The sequence below is a fragment of the Nematostella vectensis genome, chromosome 12, assembly GCF_932526225.1.
Source record: "Nematostella vectensis chromosome 12, jaNemVect1.1, whole genome shotgun sequence".
NCBI classification, from domain to species: Eukaryota; Metazoa; Cnidaria; class Anthozoa; order Actiniaria; family Edwardsiidae; genus Nematostella; species Nematostella vectensis.
This window is the reverse complement of record NC_064045.1, coordinates 6,510,252-6,529,192: the sequence shown is the minus strand read 5'-3', so window position 1 is coordinate 6,529,192 and position 18,941 is coordinate 6,510,252. Positions and strand designations below refer to the sequence as shown.

General features: G+C 39.3%; 3 protein-coding genes and 3 long non-coding RNA genes across 8 annotated transcripts; 4 read left to right on the top strand and 2 right to left on the bottom strand.

Annotated features, from left to right (window-relative positions):
• Nucleotides 1–500: 500 nt before the first annotated feature.
• Nucleotides 501–5,788, bottom strand: LOC5510109. 2 transcript variants are annotated; one of them, XM_048719676.1, is made up of 6 exons: nucleotides 5,639–5,701; nucleotides 4,891–4,966; nucleotides 2,218–2,472; nucleotides 1,907–2,048; nucleotides 1,632–1,765; nucleotides 501–1,385 (listed from the first exon to the last, which is right to left on the bottom strand). In XM_048719676.1, the coding sequence occupies exons 3-6, from the start codon at nucleotides 2,470–2,472 to the stop codon at nucleotides 1,173–1,175; spliced, it is 744 nt and encodes a 247-aa protein (XP_048575633.1). In that variant the 5' UTR covers nucleotides 4,891–4,966; nucleotides 5,639–5,701; the 3' UTR covers nucleotides 501–1,172. The 2 variants fall into 2 exon arrangements, with proteins under 2 accessions (XP_048575633.1, XP_048575632.1); XM_048719675.1 differs by lacking the exon at nucleotides 4,891–4,966 and having other exon boundaries at nucleotides 5,639–5,788.
• Nucleotides 5,789–5,937: 149 nt separating this feature from the next.
• Nucleotides 5,938–8,218, top strand: LOC125557275. The gene is made up of 2 exons (XM_048719677.1): nucleotides 5,938–6,662; nucleotides 7,806–8,218. The coding sequence occupies exons 1-2, from the start codon at nucleotides 6,389–6,391 to the stop codon at nucleotides 7,904–7,906; spliced, it is 375 nt and encodes a 124-aa protein (XP_048575634.1). The 5' UTR covers nucleotides 5,938–6,388; the 3' UTR covers nucleotides 7,907–8,218.
• A 1,355-nt stretch (nucleotides 8,219–9,573) lies between these two features.
• Nucleotides 9,574–13,298, top strand: LOC116605977. 2 transcript variants are annotated; one of them, XM_048719673.1, is made up of 5 exons: nucleotides 9,574–9,694; nucleotides 10,083–10,240; nucleotides 12,037–12,137; nucleotides 12,561–12,676; nucleotides 13,264–13,298. In XM_048719673.1, the coding sequence occupies exons 1-4, from the start codon at nucleotides 9,589–9,591 to the stop codon at nucleotides 12,562–12,564; spliced, it is 369 nt and encodes a 122-aa protein (XP_048575630.1). In that variant the 5' UTR covers nucleotides 9,574–9,588; the 3' UTR covers nucleotides 12,565–12,676; nucleotides 13,264–13,298. The 2 variants fall into 2 exon arrangements, with proteins under 2 accessions (XP_048575630.1, XP_048575629.1); XM_048719672.1 differs by lacking the exons at nucleotides 12,037–12,137; nucleotides 12,561–12,676; nucleotides 13,264–13,298 and having other exon boundaries at nucleotides 10,083–10,527.
• LOC125557274 lies at nucleotides 13,004–15,561 on the bottom strand. Its single transcript, XR_007305198.1, has 2 exons — nucleotides 15,208–15,561; nucleotides 13,004–13,077 (listed from the first exon to the last, which is right to left on the bottom strand). It is a non-coding gene; the product is annotated as an uncharacterized LOC125557274 (long non-coding RNA).
• Nucleotides 13,573–14,781, top strand: LOC125557273. Its single transcript, XR_007305197.1, has 2 exons — nucleotides 13,573–14,313; nucleotides 14,547–14,781. It is a non-coding gene; the product is annotated as an uncharacterized LOC125557273 (long non-coding RNA).
• A 1,038-nt stretch (nucleotides 15,562–16,599) lies between the features above and the next one.
• LOC125557271 lies at nucleotides 16,600–18,672 on the top strand. The gene is made up of 2 exons (XR_007305196.1): nucleotides 16,600–17,166; nucleotides 18,512–18,672. It is a non-coding gene; the product is annotated as an uncharacterized LOC125557271 (long non-coding RNA).
• Nucleotides 18,673–18,941: the final 269 nt, after the last annotated feature.

Here is an 18,941-nt window from a genome sequence, read left to right as displayed (position 1 = left end):
AGCGGTGGCAAAAACATGCAGCTAATAAATCCGGTTACTGTGCGACGCGCGCTACCGTGATCACCTTGGGAGTTTTAGGAGGTAAGCCAATAACAATGCGAGAAACGTTATATCTGATACGACGCGCGCTACCGTGATCACCTTGGGAGTTTAAGGAGGTAAGCCAATAACAATGCGAGAAACGTTATATCTGATACGACGCGCGCTACCGTGATCACCTTAGGAATTTTACGTAGTAAGCCAATAAGGATAAGAGAAACGTGCTATCTGATATGACGCGCGCTACCGTGGTCACCTTAGGAGTTTTAGGAAGTAAGCCAATAAGGATGCGAGAAACGTATGTCACAATGACGGCTATGATGAATAAGCGTAAGTATGGAGCTTTGTTTACGATAACTCCGAAAATTATTATTAACGAAGGGATTATCATTTGTTGCAATAGCAATGTACGCGTGGAACATTTACGCGTATCTGAATTATCCAGAAAAAAGGACATCACGTTCCCACCAAATGTCTTTATAAAAAGAATAATTGTCTACATGTAGAACTGCATAAGAAACTAACAGATTCCCTGCCTTTTATAAAGTCTGAGCTATGTGTAGGCTAGGCTATAAGGGCTACATATGGGATAACAAGCGCTCCCTTGTTTTTAAATGATACAGTTTCACCAGTTACAAACAGGAGAGCCCGCCTCTGGAGGAGGAGTAAGGAGGAAGAATGGATGAGAGGGAGGAGTCACCCTGGTGACAACAGGAATTTCGCATTCCATTAGTACGTTTCCATAGCAATGAAAGAACCACATTTTTTTTGTGTTTAAAACTGTTTAAATTGACTCACCATCTAAAAAAACTGAAAGTTTCAAGCGCAATGTTGCTCAATCTTTACTTGTATGAAGCCTTAGCGGCATAAAAAAGCCTATAAAAAGGGACTGGCTTCACATCTGAACCATGATAACAGTAATATTTTAATAAATCCAAGTTGTATAATGATGATAATGATGTATTATGCTTATATATTTATTAGGACGACAAAAATACCAGCTTTATTCTGAGTGATCTATAATTTTTATATTCATCTGTTCATTCTACGACCTTGAACGTAATTCCCGTAATTTAAAGGGTGAACATTTAAAACTTACAAAAGTTTTCTTACGGCGCCTCCCCTCACAAATACTACGGTTGCTCGTTAGTAACAAAGAGAGTGCTAGCCACTGGGTATTCAATTGGGCCTCCTTCAGCAAGCGTCACTTTTCCATCGCTTTCAACAGAAAGGAACAGATCATTTCTTCCGCCAACGTCAAGACATTCGAATCGCGTGCTTCCAAAGAAATAAGACGGCTGGAACTTCTGATTTTTTTGCACCGTTCCCGTTTTGGTATCAAAAGGCTGAAATGATACAAATAAGTACATTAGAGGTGAAACCTTCCACGCAAATGAATTTTGTTATTAGTTTTAGTTCTCTCCCTTCAGGGGGAACCGTTGGAAATGAGAAAAATACATATTTTCTTTGGGGAGAAGAAGGCGTTGGGTGTCAAAGCCATGCCAAGTGGAGTCATTGTGGTTTGGATGGATGGAGGGAGGGTGTTTCACTTGAAATGATGTTGACACGATTTCACTTTCTATGACTTTTACCTTAACGCTGACATCCTTGTGCTCCCCTTCCCCAGTTATCAGCCATTTATCTGTGTCCGTGCTACCATCAAACTGAAGTCGGAATAATTTTGGAGTTTCAAGAGTACTCTCGTCTATAAATTGTATCTTCAAATCTTTGGAAAAACAGAGACAAACATAAGACAGAGGAAGACAGGTGGGGATTTTAGTTGTCCCAGACGTCACACCATGGAAACCAACCCCTGCTTATTTCCAATTCATGATAGAATTTCATCGTAAAAAGACTAAAGGTATACCTGCTGGCGGATCTGAGTTGTGCCCGTCGCATTTCAAAGTAGAAGGGTTTGTTGTCTTTTTCAGGAGACTCCCATTAACACGACTGCTCGGGTTCCACAGACGGTATGCTTTGGTATTTTTGACAGGGTGTGGCGGGTTTATCTGGTAAAAAAAAGTATTTGTCAGTAAGAAAAGATTTTATTGAAAAGAGTTTATTGAAAGAAAATTACAGAGGGAGTAAACATAGGTCGAAATTGCAAAGCATGGCCGTTTGCAAATAGTTATGTGTACATACCAACAGACGTGGGACGGACGACAAGATAGACCTTACCGATACTTTAATCTGGGCTCTGATTTTGTCTTTGTTTTTTACACGATCTTTATCGTCGAGATCAATCCAGTCGTTGTGTTTCTTGCTGAAGCGTTGAAACAAGATTTCATCAGGGGTGATTCCTTCGGGTATAACGTTCTCGAATGTTTTGAAAAACTGCTCTCGAAGAGCTGCCACGGTCGGTTCTCCTCCACATCGGTCAAACTCTATTTTCCGTTTGTTAGAATAGAACGTGACAAGAACAATCGTTGGCATCTGCAGAATAGGATAGGATTTGTTATAGGGGGTAGGGAGGGGGGGGGGAGCGTGTACCAGACCAGATATATGACCAAAGTTATTTCAGCTATATAGTTAGTTCAGCTATATATATTACCCTAACCCGTCGACTGCTCGTTGTCGGAGTAATGGCAGACTCCAAAAGTGCTTTTGGCCTGGCGTTAGCAGAGTCAGAGAAATCGTTTTTAATTACATTTTTAAAAAAACATGTATTTTCCTCTCCAACTTTTGAAAAATAAAATAGCCTGATACTCAGGCTAGTATCCGGTAGCCCAAACCGACAATGGCAGTATGTGTGGCGTTCGATCTGACAACTTGCCAGATAGCCCAAGTATGCCACCCAGGCCCGTAGCCAGGATTTTGAGCTAGGTGGTTCGTTTTTCTATTTCAGCGGACCAAATTTCGGTATACCCTCCACCCCTCCCTCGCCTTATTACATTAGGCAATCAATACTTCAAATAAATTCGTTGCCTGTTGAACTTAATCATTCCTCATAATTATTATTCACTACAGACATCATTCATTATCCTAATCCAGTACAGATAATGCTTCTCTACTAAGGAAACCTAAATCTTAGCAAATGAAAAACAAAAGTGCTTGATCTCCATTTCAACCAGCTCAGGTAACGGTAGGTCAGACGCATATATATTATTACGGCACTTGTACGAAATGTAGACAACCATTTTCGGGTGTCTGTTTTGACCACCACTTCAACTTTGGCATATCTAATGAGGCGGATGTGACGTCATTTGCAACCCAAGAATATAAGCGCAAATCCTGCATCGATGTCATCACGCTCGCTCTTGTAGAGAGCAAGGGCTTGCTCTATCATGTAACGCGCCTCGATGATGTCGCTGGTCTTTTTCTGGAGCTTTACTGTAATGCCAGAAAGGTGTGACAAGTACTGGTAAGTGGTGATGAAGACCACAATGAACTCGAATGACGTGATGCTGCGCTAAATTTGCTGAGCATCACTTCTGTTGCTCTGGTCCCAGTCGGCGAATTCATTGCCATATTTATCCAGGTTACGCTTGAATCCTATCATCTCTAAGTTGGCGATGATGTGTTCCTAGCTCTATGGTAACGAAGTACGTCGTCGGTGACCGCCATTAGCTTAAGAAGGGCGAGGAAGTTCCCAGGATCCCTAGAGCTGTCCATACTTTCATTGTAGCCGTGCAAGGCGGAGCACTGTTTCCCTGACAGCCATTCCTCCTTAAAGCTCCGGTCACAGCCACCACAAAATGTGACTGGGAGTTTTTTTTTCCTGGGAGAGGCTTTGTGTGGTGTACCAAAAGATGGTATCTAGCGGCTGGGGACAAAGCGTTGATATGCCTGAAAAAGTCCTCTATGCTGTCAGAGCGGTGTAGATTTTCCCCTAGGTCATTCAGGGGAGTCTCGAGATGGACTCTTCGCTAGAATGGACTGGCTCTTTTGAAGCGCTTGCAGCCTCCACTTCACTTCTCTCATCAAACTCTTAAGATACTGTGTCACATCCAACAGGGGGAATTGTGGTCGATTCTCTTGAAGATTGGGCATTTTCTGTTGGTAGACTCATTTGCTTCCTCTTCTGGTCGCCTTTCGTCGCCGGCCTCTTGAACGATTCATCATCTTTGGTTATCTTCGGTTTAAAGAATCCATCAATTTTCTGGGATTTCGAGGCTGCCCGTTTCCGTTTTCTTTCTCGCCTCTCTGGGCGACCCATGGGCGGTAATCTCCAATAACAAACTCGGAGAAAGAACTAAACCACCGAAGCAGTGTTTTAGAGGTAAATTTCATTTTTTGCCTTTCAAGTGACTCGCGCGTATGTTTTCCCGCCTTTTCCGAATACCACAGGGAGTCCGTATCAGCGAAGAAAATCTTCTATATGAAATGTTATCAAAAGGGTCTTTTTTAACAAATAGCGATAATAATAAAGATAATTATTATAAAAGAGATCTTTATAGTTATTTTAAAGGCATATTGACGTGCACCGTACATCCAGCCAAACGTTGTTTTTTTAAGCTCTGAGCGGACTTTCAAGCCGGGTGGGGGGGTTCGTCCGAACCCCCTCCCCCTCCCCCCCCCCCTTCCCCCCCCCCCCCGGTAAGCACAGCGCTTATCGACATTCCTGCCGTAACTTAACCAGTTTTCTCGGTTGATATTTACGAAAAAAAGCTCTACTTATAAAATAACGAAGTTATTTAATTGTTAGCGGATGTTCGAAAGAAAAACATTGAATACTGTAATCTATTGATATCGTGTTCACAAATTTTGGAGCAGCTAAATCAATGTATAATTTATTTTCTTGACATAAAAACAGGAGGAAACGATTCTGTATTAGAAACATTTTTAAAGTCCCGACATTATGTAGAATTGGTGAATTGTACTTATTAGTAAAACATATAATTTGGTATATACCTTAGGCTGGAGAGTATAGTATCCTTCAAAGCGTCTAGGAAGTGTTTTTCTGGCTTCGCCCTAAGCGATCGCAATGCCGTTTGATAAAAATCAGGTTACCTGATCTACCCTTTGACACTTGACAGCTTGAAAAAAAGCTACCTTATTAAATTGTATTTTCGCGCACTATAATTTAACGAAAAATCCCGTTCCCGGTGACCGAAATGCCCTTCGCACCAGTGGCCCAAAAATAGTCTGCTTAATAGCAGCCGCTTTTAGTGCCACGCATGGCTTCCCCACAAGCTTGTAGTGTGCGTGACACTAAAAGCGGCTGCTATAAGTCTACAAAAACGTAGGAAGAAAACAACCGGACAACCTCTATAAGTCTGCTAAGCCGACTAACCCAAGTGAAATCTAACCTGGGTACCAGAGCCTCAAAACTTCTCTCGTCCAGTGACGCTCAGCCGAAATACCCGAGCACGTGTCAGCGCTTATCTGCTGATCAGGCTTATCGACATTCATAACGTTGCTCAACCAGTTTGCTATGCGATATTTTCAAAACAAAGCTCTACTTAAATTATGGGCGAATGTTCGAAAGAGAAACATTGAATAATATCATTTTTTGGCAGCTAAAAAATTAATGCACGACTCTTTTTCTTTCGATAAATACAGGAGACAATGTTCTGTATAAAGAGTATTATTTCGTTTCGGTATTATGTAGAATTCGTGCCCTATACCTAATTATGAAATGTATAAATTAAATATATACCTTAGTCGCTGAAATGTTTATCCTTCGAGGCGCCTATGGAAGTGTTGATCTGGCTTCGCTCCGGTGTATTGAAATATATATTACTTTGTAACAGACAGGAGACAGGGCAAAACTACTCAATGCTGATTGACTAGGGCAAAATTACTTTGCTGCGAGTCGATGCGGTGAAGCTGGAGCCTGGTACCCAGGGTAAGAGGTTGATCTTCAAATCTTGCATTCTGATTGGCTGAGCTACTAATGGTCTATTAGTGATAGACGGTGAGTAGCGAAATGTAGGGGTCCGTAGCACAATCTGACTCTTCACTCCTTCTCCTCTTCCATTCCTCATCCTCATCCTCCATTCCTCCTCCTTACTCCTCCTCTTCATTCATTCCTACTCATCATCATCAACCCCTCCCCCACCCCTCCTCTCTCCGTCCTCCGCCATCATCCTCAATCCTCCTCCTTCTCACTCCTCTTCCTCATCCATTGCTCCTCCTAACTCCTAACAACCACCGAGAATATCTTTGGTCTCCTATCGGTGAAATCTACCTTCACCAACGTCGGGTCCCAAGGAACTTTTAAGTTTAAGTTTAAGTAACTTTATAATGAACGATTATTTGAAGGTTTCTGGTTCGTACGATTCATACGGAATTCATACCATTTTCAGCCAATAGGAGAGCCAGCTCGCATTACGTCATTACATCACGCCGTTGATAATTCCTCATTCATTCTCTAACACCACTTCCCTGCTCTTATCTAATCTTTAACATGGCTCCCAAAATGAGAAGCAGTAATGTTCTGCGTTATATTGAGAGTGCGGGACTCTCTGAGGATCTCAGCGAGTTTGAGAGTGAGAACGTATCGGCAGGGTCTCGCTTGGCCACCAAGAATGAGACGGCAGTTCATGTAGAGAGCACAGCTCGTCTATATGAACTCCGTCTTATTCAGATGGAGAAATTCGCCATACGAGAGAAGGACACGGCTATTCTTTTTGGTGAAAATAGCCGTCCATTTAGGGCGGCTACTATCAAGACCTTTCTCGGTAAGTGTAAAGTATGATGCTCTATCTAAATACTGTAAATGAGACTAAAAAAGGGCGATCTAATAACTTACGTACGTAAAGCCTCAAGACCGGCGCACATGTTGAGGAAAATTTCACGCATTCACTCTGCTTACTGCCTCGCAAGGACAAAAACGCACATTTTAAGCAGGAGATAATTATGTCACTGTTGCTTCAAGCAGGACATAATTTTGACACAGTTGCTTCAAGCAGGAGATGATTTTGTCTCAGTTGTTCGTGACACGTAACTTCGATCGACGTCTGCACGCGTGAAATTTTCCTCACCGCGTTCGCCGGGCTAAGTTTAAAGTTTTACTTGCCCTAAAGCCGCTCTTTCATGATTTTAAGTTTACCTTCTTTAGATGAAATAACTATAGATTTAATGTATATCCTAGATAAACGTACTGCCCTGCTAGACCATCCCTGTTAATCTAGGCTAATACCAGGAGCGCCGGATTTTATAGGCGGCTTTGTTGTAAAATAATGCGGTAATAAGAAGTTCCTTTCAATTTCTTACAGATTCTACACTAACCCTACAGACCCTAGGCCATTTAGGTCGTTTATCATTTGCTTCCGATACTAACTGATTCAAGCCAGCTCAAAACTGGCTGATAAGGGGGAGGGAGGGCTGGTGTTAGAAAGGAGAATTATACAAGTTTGAAATGAGTTAGGGCTATTATTAGTAAAGTTTAACAACCTCTATTAAACTGTAGCCTGGTATAGAAATATTAGGTTAGTAAACAGGAAATGCTCATGACTATCACTCATTATTCTTACACATGTACTGAGGAAAGAGGTGTTATAAAAAGGAGGTTACAGTTTTTAAAATGTCTGTATTCACTGTATTATCGATGGTAAGCATGCCCAAGGTGAGTGAGAGTTGAAAAACAAACGGGCACGAGAGAAAGAAACTTAAAAGAACCTAGGTTGCCTTTTTATATAGTGGTGGTCCTTGTTCAAGGAACATATTACTTTTCAAATTATTAAGGCTTTTTGAAATATCCAGTTCCCCAAATGGATCTATTCACTCATCTTTTGTGTTTGTGTTGATTTTATATAATTTGAACCTTAATAATTTTAAATATTGTAATTGCAAAAATTTATTCATTTGTTTTTATATTTTAGAATACTTAGGCGAACCGAAGGGCACCAAAATTGGCAGTCTCGCCTGCAAGGGTCTGGCGCCACCTTCCATAAAAGGAATGGAAGCAGCATTAAGGTATTAATATTAATATTTTTAATATTGAAATGTTAATGTTTTTCCAGGTTTTTATTTTATTTATTTACTAGATATTTTCATAGTTGGCTCTTCCAACAGAGATGGACGGGCAATTTTTTTTGTCATTTTTAAATTTTAAGCCCTGATTATATTTTATATAAACTCGTACAACATGTTTATAATGCTTTACACAATTCAAAGATTGCAAAACACTCACTACTCTTTTCTATTTTGTGTGCATAAAGTAGATATCTAACTCTCCCTTGCTGTACCTCTTGATATTGTGATATTTTCTGATACTGTTTTGTGATATTTTCTGATACTGTGATTCTCGTTTATATCCAATGCTTATTCGAAAACAAAATAGACTATATTTTTCCTATTTACTTGCTTAATTGAATTATCACATATTAGATAAATTATAGATGTCTTCACTTTTTCTCTAAACATAATATTGCATATAGTATCATATCTAGTAGCTAATAATTTTGAGATTAATGATGATATATTTTAATGACATATTTTAGTCTAGTTTGATGGTACAGTGATTTTTAATGTGAGATATTTAAGTCTAGTTTGATGGTTTAGTGACATCCATATTGATTAACTACACTTGATTTGGTATTTTGATTAACCCATTGACTCCTGGCTTTTTTGGAGCTGAATTTACAAAAAACAGACTGAAAACAGATACCTCCCCCCCTATTCTGAGTTTTATACAGCCCGTCAAAGTCAAACACAGCTGCACCTAGTCAGCGGTATCCAAGCTTTCCAACAGTGCTTTGCGGTCCCCACTTTTAATCCCTCGTCGATGTGCTGAAGCCAGCACAAGTTGATGGTTGCTTGTATTTTTCATCAAAAATACAGCTATGAGCATATTAGGAGAGTGTCTCAGGACATCATGAAGTCTTTTGGGGCATAATTGAGTGCCTTGCTTATGGATATTTGCAAGCAAAGGTGGATTCATGATGATTTTTTCTTGTTTGGCTTTGCCCGGATGAGAAAATAATTTTCTAATGAATCACCACAGCTCTCCTAAATGGTGTCTTTTCTGAAACCAAATTGATTGCAAAATTGTTTACACTGCTATTCTGGGTCTGTATGACCTGGAATTGATTCGTTTGGCTTCGGGGTGAAAAGACTTATAAAAAACCATCTGACTTTGGGGAGAGGAGTGTTGACTGGCCCTCCCCTCGTGAATTTTCCCCTGCATCTCCCAGAATGCTTTGCAATACGTAAACATATTTTCGTGGTTGTACAATCCTTCAAGGAATGGGCATTGTGTTTTGAGGCCAAGGAAATGTACCTGGAGGATCAGAATAAAGGTATCTATTTGTGTCTTGAGCTGTGTTTGCTGATCTCTCTCCCTTGTGTGGTATTTTGAGCGTTTTATTGAGAGGGGTGATTCTGCTTTTCTCTCCTTGTTCGATTTGAGATTTGTCAAAGAACCTGTGCTATTATTTGGCTTAAGAGTAGATGCCAACACCTTGGTTGGATGCATATCTGCAAGACCATTTATCCCTTAGACTGATGCCTGAGTATCTTCATCTTGTTGTGTTTATTTTGAATTTATGAATTTTTTGGGTTGTGGGTACTTCCCAAAGCCGGTACAGGCCGGTTCAGGGGTCAATGTGTTTAGACGCTTTGCAATAATATAATTGGTTAATGACTCTGTCATACAGATTCTGGATGCCGAAGTTTGGGTATGTTGGCCCATACAGTGAGCAAGTTAAAAGGGATCATGATGGGAAAATTGTAGACATCATCCCAAAAGGGAACCCTATGGAGGATGCTGGTAAGTGTCTGTTATCATGATTATGTCAGTATTCCTGTCAGCCTTATCATTATACCAGTACAAGAAACAGATTTTTGGACTGGCTTGTACTTGTAGCATAGCTGTCAACTCTCCCGCATTAGGCGGGAGTCTCAAGATTTATTTCTATCACGGAGGGTACAAGATGCAGGTTGCAGGTCGGCTGCAGGTTGGGTACAAAATGCAGGTCGGGTGATTACAGTTTTTTTTTTTTTTTTTGCTTTAACTATTTCATACAAACTACGGCTCACGTGACGCGTTAAAATATTGAATACTTAGATTCTCGTTTATTACTAAACAATTATGTGACCTTGGGAATAAAGAATATCCTTCCAGTCTCAAGGTTTTATTTCTATCATTTTCTTAAAAGGTGTCAAGACATTGATACGTTCCTTAAATAAAAGGAAGCGCCGACCTTCTAGAAGAGACATGAGGGCCGGCATGAAGCCCTATGAGGCAAAGAAGGCGCCACCATTCTCTCTTGAGGATATGCTCAAGATGAGAGAATACTGTTTGAAGACAGTTGAGGTAAACAATTTAATTACCATCACAAAAAAGTGCATTAGAAATAAACAGGTAATATCACATATAGGTCCATTCTACAAACATGACAGACACAATAGATTCTGTAGTCGAATATTCCATAATATTCGAGGGGTCCATCAGAGAGGACGAAGGCATCTAGTAGATTCTAGGATAATCTCCGATACTATCACAAAATCAAGGGTCCAGCAGATGGAAGAAGCAGGAACTAAATAGACATCTAATAGCTTATTAGAGGAAAACAATGATAATATCCTAATCTCAATAAACAGTTGAAGCTCTCGTAAGCGACCACCTTGGGAACTGATAATTGTAGTTGTTAACAGAGCTGGTCTCTTACGAGAGCTTGCTCTCATAAGCGACCACTGGGCGTCAAAAACTTGAACAATAGGTGTTGGCTTAATTAAAATGGAATCTAAAAGTTATCGTGATAACAACAACGCTGTAATATTTTGGTTTATTGCTTGATTTTCAAACTAGGTATTTTACTTATCATGAGAGTGAGTTGTTTTACTTAATAGCAATTAATTCTACACAAAGTTGCTCATTATGCTCGTTTATATCAACGACTTAAGCTTTTCGTCATGAGAATATCGCATGGGCCTTTTGTTAGCCGATTTCTAAAGCATGCAACAAACAAGTGGATGGCTATTGTAACTGGAAAAGGATAAATCGTGGAGCTGGAAATGGACTAGAGATTCCTTGCATTTATACATTTTCTGGAGACAAAGAAACGTCAATCCCATGGTTGAAATCGAAGTTAGAATATTGTAATTATAAAATTCTTTAATAGTTGCCTACTGGAAAGGCAGCTTTTATGAAACATTACAACATTACAAATTTGGAAAATATTTTGCTATTTTTATTATACTCTTTTGCCTTGGACTACTTTGGTTCATTTTATTCAATTGCTTTCCTATAATTATTCTGCCTAATTTTTTGGCTTAGTGGTATTTCAGCAGTTATACTTCTGTCTGGCACTGTTATTCAATCAAATAAATGCAGAATCTGAGATTTGAAACTTATTCATTATATCATAATAATGCCATTGTAATGGCATTATGGCAATTCATTGCAAATTTCATCTAAAAGTAGTCAAAAATTACACTGCCTACGTGGAACAACTTCATTAGAATTTGAAAGCTCCTATTCATAGCCTGGCACTACCTATATGTCTGTTCATTCAAAAGGATCCCTATATCCTTTTGAAAATTGAGTGAGGTGTAGAGTTGACTGAACACATGTCTTACTACTATTACTATCACTGTAAATCAGCAATAAAATCTAAAGTCATGGTAAATTATCAAATGTCACATTATTTTCAATCCTTAGATTTAGCTCATTCCATCTATAATTTTTTTAATCAGCTTCCTCTTTTTGTTTTAGTCAACTCTGGCCAAATTCCCTCCCACATTCAGATAAAGCTGCCATGGTCAAAGGCTGACAAGCATGCCAAAGGTGTGTACCTTTTCTTGTGAATAGTTATTTTTCTTTTGAGGTATATAATATTGTTATAATTTACATATTGCAGGAGTTAATCTGTCGCTATGGGCCAATCCCCTAAACCCTAAGTTGTGCCCTGTTATGGCACTCATTTCGTGGCTGTTGTTTTCTGGTAAGTTATTGGAGGCACAATGTCACATTTCTGGGTTGCCCCTACACATCCTATTTCTTTATTTCTTTTCCTTTTTTTTCATTTTTAGGAAAACCTTACCTTTAATTTACCTCCACCATTACTAACAATAGAAACCTAGCAATCTAATCTAGTGATATATTATTAGGAATCACGAAGGGTTACATCTTCCCTCGCATTGCCAAGGACAACCGACGTGCCCTTCCATCAAAGCGAAGTGTGGCCTCATATCGTACTATTTTTTCCAAGGTAAATACATCAGTACACCAATATCTTAATCAAATCTCTAATTTCTTGTCATAAGGAACAGTAAATTATATAATATCACTTGTTTTTCCGGCTGGCTTACAATCATAAAATACTGTTTTTCTCTCATTCTTGTGGTTTCCTTTCAAAAACAAATACAAAATGAGGAGAAAAGTTGCAGGAATTTTAAAACTAATTTAGAGATTCTTACAAATGGTGTAATAATATGACCATGCCATGCACTTTTCTTAATTTTGTATCACACTCGCACTGCCCGTAGTGGCCTTTGGCAGTGCCTGCAAAGTATGCTGGATTCTCAAGCATGTCGCACTGCATGCTTGTTACAGGTATATATGCAGACAAAATTGTGCTCCCTCTCTAATATTTTATACATGCGTTTATTAATTATTTCCCTCTTGCTTGTAGATGACCAAGGCCCTATTTGAGAAGCCATACACCACACATAGCATTAGAAGGTCAGCAGCACGCTGGGCAGCCAGATGTGGTGCTGATGATAGCACAATCAAAAGGGCTGGTCGCTGGTAAGAACACTTGCCAAAAGCAGAATGACATTAATTTTGTGGTGTGATATGAACTTTTGTACGAATATAATAATCAAAGAATGTTTTTACTGGTGTTGGTTCATTGAAATATACCTTACAGCAGTAACAAAAAACATTAAAATCACTTGATGTCTTTCCAATTGTCCTTCCTGCTCTTCTGCCCTTGTATTGATATTTTCAGTTCCTACTGGTTGTTAGGCATCTTCTCTTTATAGTCATGAAAGGTCACTTTTGTTGTTGTTCTTGTTGTTTTGACTTTTGCTTGCAAATTTTGCCTCTGGGGTAGTAGAATTCACTTTCGCTTTCTTTGTTGGTATTCATCGCTTCTTTACCAAAAATCAAAAAGCTTTTGTCTTCAGTTTTTTTGGGTTATGCTTGCCCTGGTAAAAAAATGCAAGCATGCAAGCTGTCATTGCCATATTATCATATTATTAGTTAGTGAGTGATGTGTTCTTAATTGCTAGTCTCAGGACTTTTGCACACCCAAGAATGTTTTGCTTATCATGATTTCCTGACGAATTCTAAGTCGTCATACATAACATGTAAATTTTCATCTTTTCTTTTAGGAAGTCGAGCAGCTTTGAACTTTACACCCAAGACGCAAGAGCAGAAATGATTACTGAACTTCATGACGACAATCCAAGCCAGGACCATCTGCTGTGGATGTTCAAGCCCCTCAGATGAAGCACCTCCCGCAACATGCCATCCAGACAATTATTTCTGCCCTTGCGCCTTGGCAGCCTACTGTCAAATCATAGCCATCATCAAATGCTATCCTACATGGAAGGACAACCATTCAAACCATGGAAGGAAAACCATACAAACCACCCTCCATCAAAGTCATGATCAATGGGACCATGCATGGAAGGAAAACCATGTAAACCCCTGAGGGGCAGTGGCTACACATCCATGGGGTGTAGAATGGAGATGTCAGGCATTTCCTCCCTCCACTACCCTAGGTGTTCACCTTGGGCAAGTGATATCCCACCTCTAGCCTCCCATTGCCCTAGGTTACAAGATAGCGTCAGATAAAAACTTGGCGACAATGAGCCCTTGGCAAGGGTGATACCCCGATCTATTGATCGTTAATACTGCATTGAATTATGCGGGGGGACCAAGAAGCCCTTATCTATACAAGAGCAAGTAAAAAATAAAAGAACAATACTTTCATTTGAACATATCTATATTGATTAGGTATTCCAACCTCCATCATCTCACATACCCTTATCGATTTAACCTGCCTTTCACCACTTTACCTGCCTCCAACTGGCTAGCCTGTACTTCAGTGACTTACCCATTCCTCGTTAATTTACACTCATCAGCTTCCATTCTGTAACAGTCTTAACTTCCCTAACTGGCTACCTTCAAGAATGGAAGGAAAACCTTACAAACCATCCTTAATCAAAAAAATGGACAACAAAACCATGCATGGAAGTAAAACCATGGAATTGAAACCATTCAAACAAAAAGACAGTCATTCAAACCATCAAAGGAAAACCATTGCAGTGTTTGCCTTGGGCAAGTGATAAGACACCACTAGCCTCCCTTTTCTCTTTTCTAAGAACAAAAACCCTTACTGCCAATACCACCCTCGGCATTTCTGGGTTGCCCCACAGGTAAATAGAGGTACTTTAATGTTGTTGCCTCATTCTTATCTGACTCCAAAGTCGGCCATTTCTCATGCCTATAGCCTAAGAACTGAAATTGATATGTATTTTGCATTTTGAATATCCCTTGTTTGGTTATCTTTTCTAGGTTTCTTACCAATTTTACACAACTCGTTCTATTTGCACCATTACCAAAAACCCCATGATTATTCTTTTCATTGAATCCAATTAATTCTTTTCAGTGAATCCAAAGTAAAGGTGAACAATACTGATGGGAAAATGCACCTGGAGATTGTTTAAATTTTTCACTGCATTTTATGCAGGTGCTTGTACTCAGCACATCCTTTTCCAATGCTTTATGCTTGTGGCAGTTGGTTGTCAAATATGGAGTAGAATATTGGACATCCCTTTACAGATATATTTTCTTATTCTGCTGTGCTGTCTTGTTGAAATACATTTGATCCAGGATCTTTTTAATTTGTGTCTGAGAATTGAGTTATTTTTAGCATATCTCCACCACTCCTCCGGCACCAGGGAGGAGTCGTGAAGATGTGCGAGGGGGACTCCGATAACAAATTGGGTGTGGTTCAAGGAAATTTTAAAGGCCAAAACACCCCCTTCGAATAGCAATTGGTAGAATTTTATTCCCTAAGAGATAACAGAATTTTAAAAAAAAAAGGTTAATTACTCCCTTACGAATAGCAGTTGGTCGAATTTTATACCCTAAGAGATATCGGCTCCTGAACTCTTCCAAACCAAATTTACCCAGTTTTCCTAAAGCTAATAAGGCGCGCAAAGAACATTTTATGTTTTTTCTATAGGCTGAAATAGGTACATAACTTCTCACTCTCCAAGGAAACCTTTAAAGTAAGATTTGGACATGCATTATAACAATACACATACCTGCAATTTTGACAAACTCCTTCTTCTGAACCTCATCCCTTTGAACAGCTGCCGTAAGTGTAAGCTTACTCCGTTTTCTCTTTCTAGTCTGTAGTCACCATTAACATTGTTTCCAAGTATTAAACCTCTTAACAAGATTTCCTTGTGTTCCTTAGCTGTTTAGTAGTTTTCACTAGTTGTTTTCACGGTCATCAAGGTCTGAATACTTGTCATGTTTTCCCCGCCAATTTTACTGTCGTTCACCACACGACACTGCAACTCAAAACTCGAAAATGTGACAGGAGAGCAACATCAAACCCGCGGTTTTGATTGGTTTCTTTGGGATTTGACATGATGTGACCAATGACGGTGACGGGTGACAGTTTGTTATTGGCTCGTTTTCAGACAGTGTATCCAGACTATATTGCAACTGTAGTAGAATGTCTCAGTTCTACTAACAGCGATTCTCAGTGTAACGCGATGTGCAGGCGATGGCAAAGTAGCCAAGCGTCATTTTGCAGCCGTCAGATCTATGACAGTAAATGCTCGCTTTCTCAAATTCATCCCGAGTTTAACTCGAGGCTGGAAATGTTCCATGTTGAATGACAAATGTAAAGGATTTTTTTTTTGCATCGAGCTCGCACTGTTCGTACCGTTACTGGGTTTTTGTTTTGTATACCTTTACAGAAACTCTGCAAACATCAGATGCATAGTTGGGATTTGAAGCGGACTTACTTTCTCACCATTGACCAGATTCATGATAAACAACAATGTTTATTTAACGAATGAAATTGTTCTTTGATATTCTGGTTAACGGTGGGTGAACAGGGCAGCGACAGGGGTTAGGGTGGTAGGGGTGGGACACCTCTAAAAAAACATATGCTCCTCGAGAAAATGAGTTTCAAATTCTAAGGGATAGCAAAATAAAATGAGTTTTGACCTTAGGGGACAGGAAAAGGTCTCCGTTTTAGATGATTTATCCTTAAGGGATAGCAGTTAAAATTATCGCCTCTGTCGTGTGGGGAAACAGGGAAGCTGTTCATTCCTTCTCGACTTCTTCTTGTTATTGTAACCCTCCAAGGAATCCAGTTCTCAGCAGTGGGCGGATATGCAACTACGCTGTAAATCTTTCGATTTACTCTCGCACTTCATCAATCCTAGACTACTTGTTGTTAAAACAAAAGGTACAATGGTCAAAAAGAAGTCCTCCTACTTGTTGCTTGTTGCTTTTTCTGCAATCACAACCCTCATAACAATCTAGATCTGACATTTTTCATTAGCTGAATTTGTGGAGCCCTGTCCATGACAGAAAAGCGGTGGGAACTGTATACACGAATGTAGGAAAGAGAAAAGGAAAAACTTTACCCTACTTTATCCACGTCCCCGTATAGTCAATATAGGGATACTCGTGTTAAAGTGGTTTCACTTAATGATAAGTCAAATACTTCATAAAAGACGACACTATATCATTTATTTTCAATGTTTGTTTTATCTTTAGGATTTACTCTAATTCAAACTCATCTCACCCCAACCCCACCCCTTCACTACCCCCTGAAACCAACAACCCGCCCCTTAGTTTTGGAACAACTCTGTTCTCGTAGTTTACTAAGGCCGTTGGGGGACCTAAATAAGCCGCTGTGCTCGTTCAGAGAGAAGAAAAATAGGTGAGACCAACATAAGTTTTGACCCCTAAGTTATAGAAAAAGTGCGTAGTCTCTAGATCCTTTTCCCCAAAGAATAGCATCATCCACTATAAGAGCGTAAAGGCTTTTGGCAGCGCAACATGATAAGTTGCCAGGAAAGATGAACTCGTTCCAAAATGACAAAGAAGTAGGCATTAAGAATAAGTAATTAGGTACAGAGTTCCAAAATGACAAAGAAGTAGACACTAAGAAGAAGTAATTAGGTAGAGTTTCATCCTCTTTGCCGAGGTTATGATCAGGTAGCGAATGTCAGCATATGTAACAAATGTCAGCGTACGTAGCAAATGTCAGCAAATGTAACAAATGTCAGCAAGTTTTGAGGTCTACCTAGTGCGATATTTCTCAGAAAAATACCTGTTCAAGCGGAGCACAAGACTTGGAAGATCTTTAAAAGGTAATATATTGTTATAGATTAGACGAGGGAAGACACAAAAGTAATAAAAAACATCTTCCGCGTATCATCTTTAATGGCCATGTTCATTTTCGGCTTCATTGTACATGCCTAAACATCGAGCTCACATTTTGAAAAAGCAACAAAATAGTCAACAATAAAATTAAGTTAGAGTTGTTATTAGGATATAATGACCCACCAGCGTGAGACTTCCTAATGGATAGCATTTAGCATAATTTCATACATAAATGATAAGGCGATCACTTTAGACAGACAGACAGACAGACACAGACTAGTTTTGTTATAGATACAGCCTATTTTTGTCATATTTGCGACATTTGAAACAGTCGTATGTCAGTTTTGCATTTGTCCCCTCTATATTAGCTGTAGGATTTATGATCACAGTTTTACTATATTAAGCGGAAATTAAAAAGTAAAAGACCCCTCTTATATAAAAATTTAAAACAAAATTTAAAAATATTATACATTTTGCCAGGTGAGGTGGGTATTTGGCCCAAAAGAGGTGCCGCTAAAGGTCTGTAATTCTTTGAGATTAATGTGAAAGCAAACTGATATAATCGGAGCCCTGTCCATGACAGAAAAGCGGTGGGAACTGTATACACGAATGTAGGAAAGAGAAAAGGAAAAACTTTACCCTACTTTATCCACGTCCCCGTATAGTCAATATAGGGATACCCGTGTTAAAGTGGTTTCACTTAATGATAAGTCAAATACTTCATAAAAGACGACACTATATCATTTATTTTCAATGTTTGTTTTGTCTTTAGGATTTACTCTAATTCAAACTCATCTCACCCCAACCCCACCCCTTCACTACCCCCTGAAACCAACAACCCGCCCCTTAGTTTTGGAACAACTCTGTTCTCGTAGTTTACTAAGGCCGTTGGGGGACCTAAATAAGCCGCTGTGCTCGTTCAGAGAGAAGAAAAATAGGTGAGACCAACATAAGTTTTGACCCCTAAGTTATAGAAAAAGTGCGTAGTCTCTAGATCCTTTTCCCCTAAGAATAGCATCATCCACTATAAGAGCGTAAAGGCTTTTGGCAGCGCAACATGATAAGTTGCCAGGAAAGATGAACTCGTTCCAAAATGACAAAGAAGTAGGCATTAAGAATAAGTAATTAGGTACAGAGTTCCAAAATGACAAAGAGTAGACACTAAGAAGAAGTAATTAGGTAGAGTTTCATCCTCTTTGCCGAGGTTATGATCAGGTAGCAAATGTCAGCAAATGTAACAAATGTCAGCAAGTTTTGAGGTCTACCTAGTGCGATCTTTCTCAGAAAAATACCTGTTCAAGCGGAGCACAAGACTTGGAAGATCTTTAAAAGGTAATATATTGTTATAGATTAGACGAGGGAAGACACAAAAGTAATAAAAAACATCTTCCGCGTATCTTCTTCAATGGCTATGTGCATTTTAGACTTCATTGTACATGTCTAAACATCGAGCTCACATTTTGAAAAAGCAACAAAATAGTCAACAATAAAATTAAGTTAGAGTTGTTATTAGGATATAATGATCCACCAGCCTGATAAGGCGATCACTTTAGACAGACAGACGCAGACTAGTTTTGTTATAGAAACAGCCTATTTTTTTTAATATTTGCCATTAATAGGAAACAGTCGTATGTCAGTTTTGCAT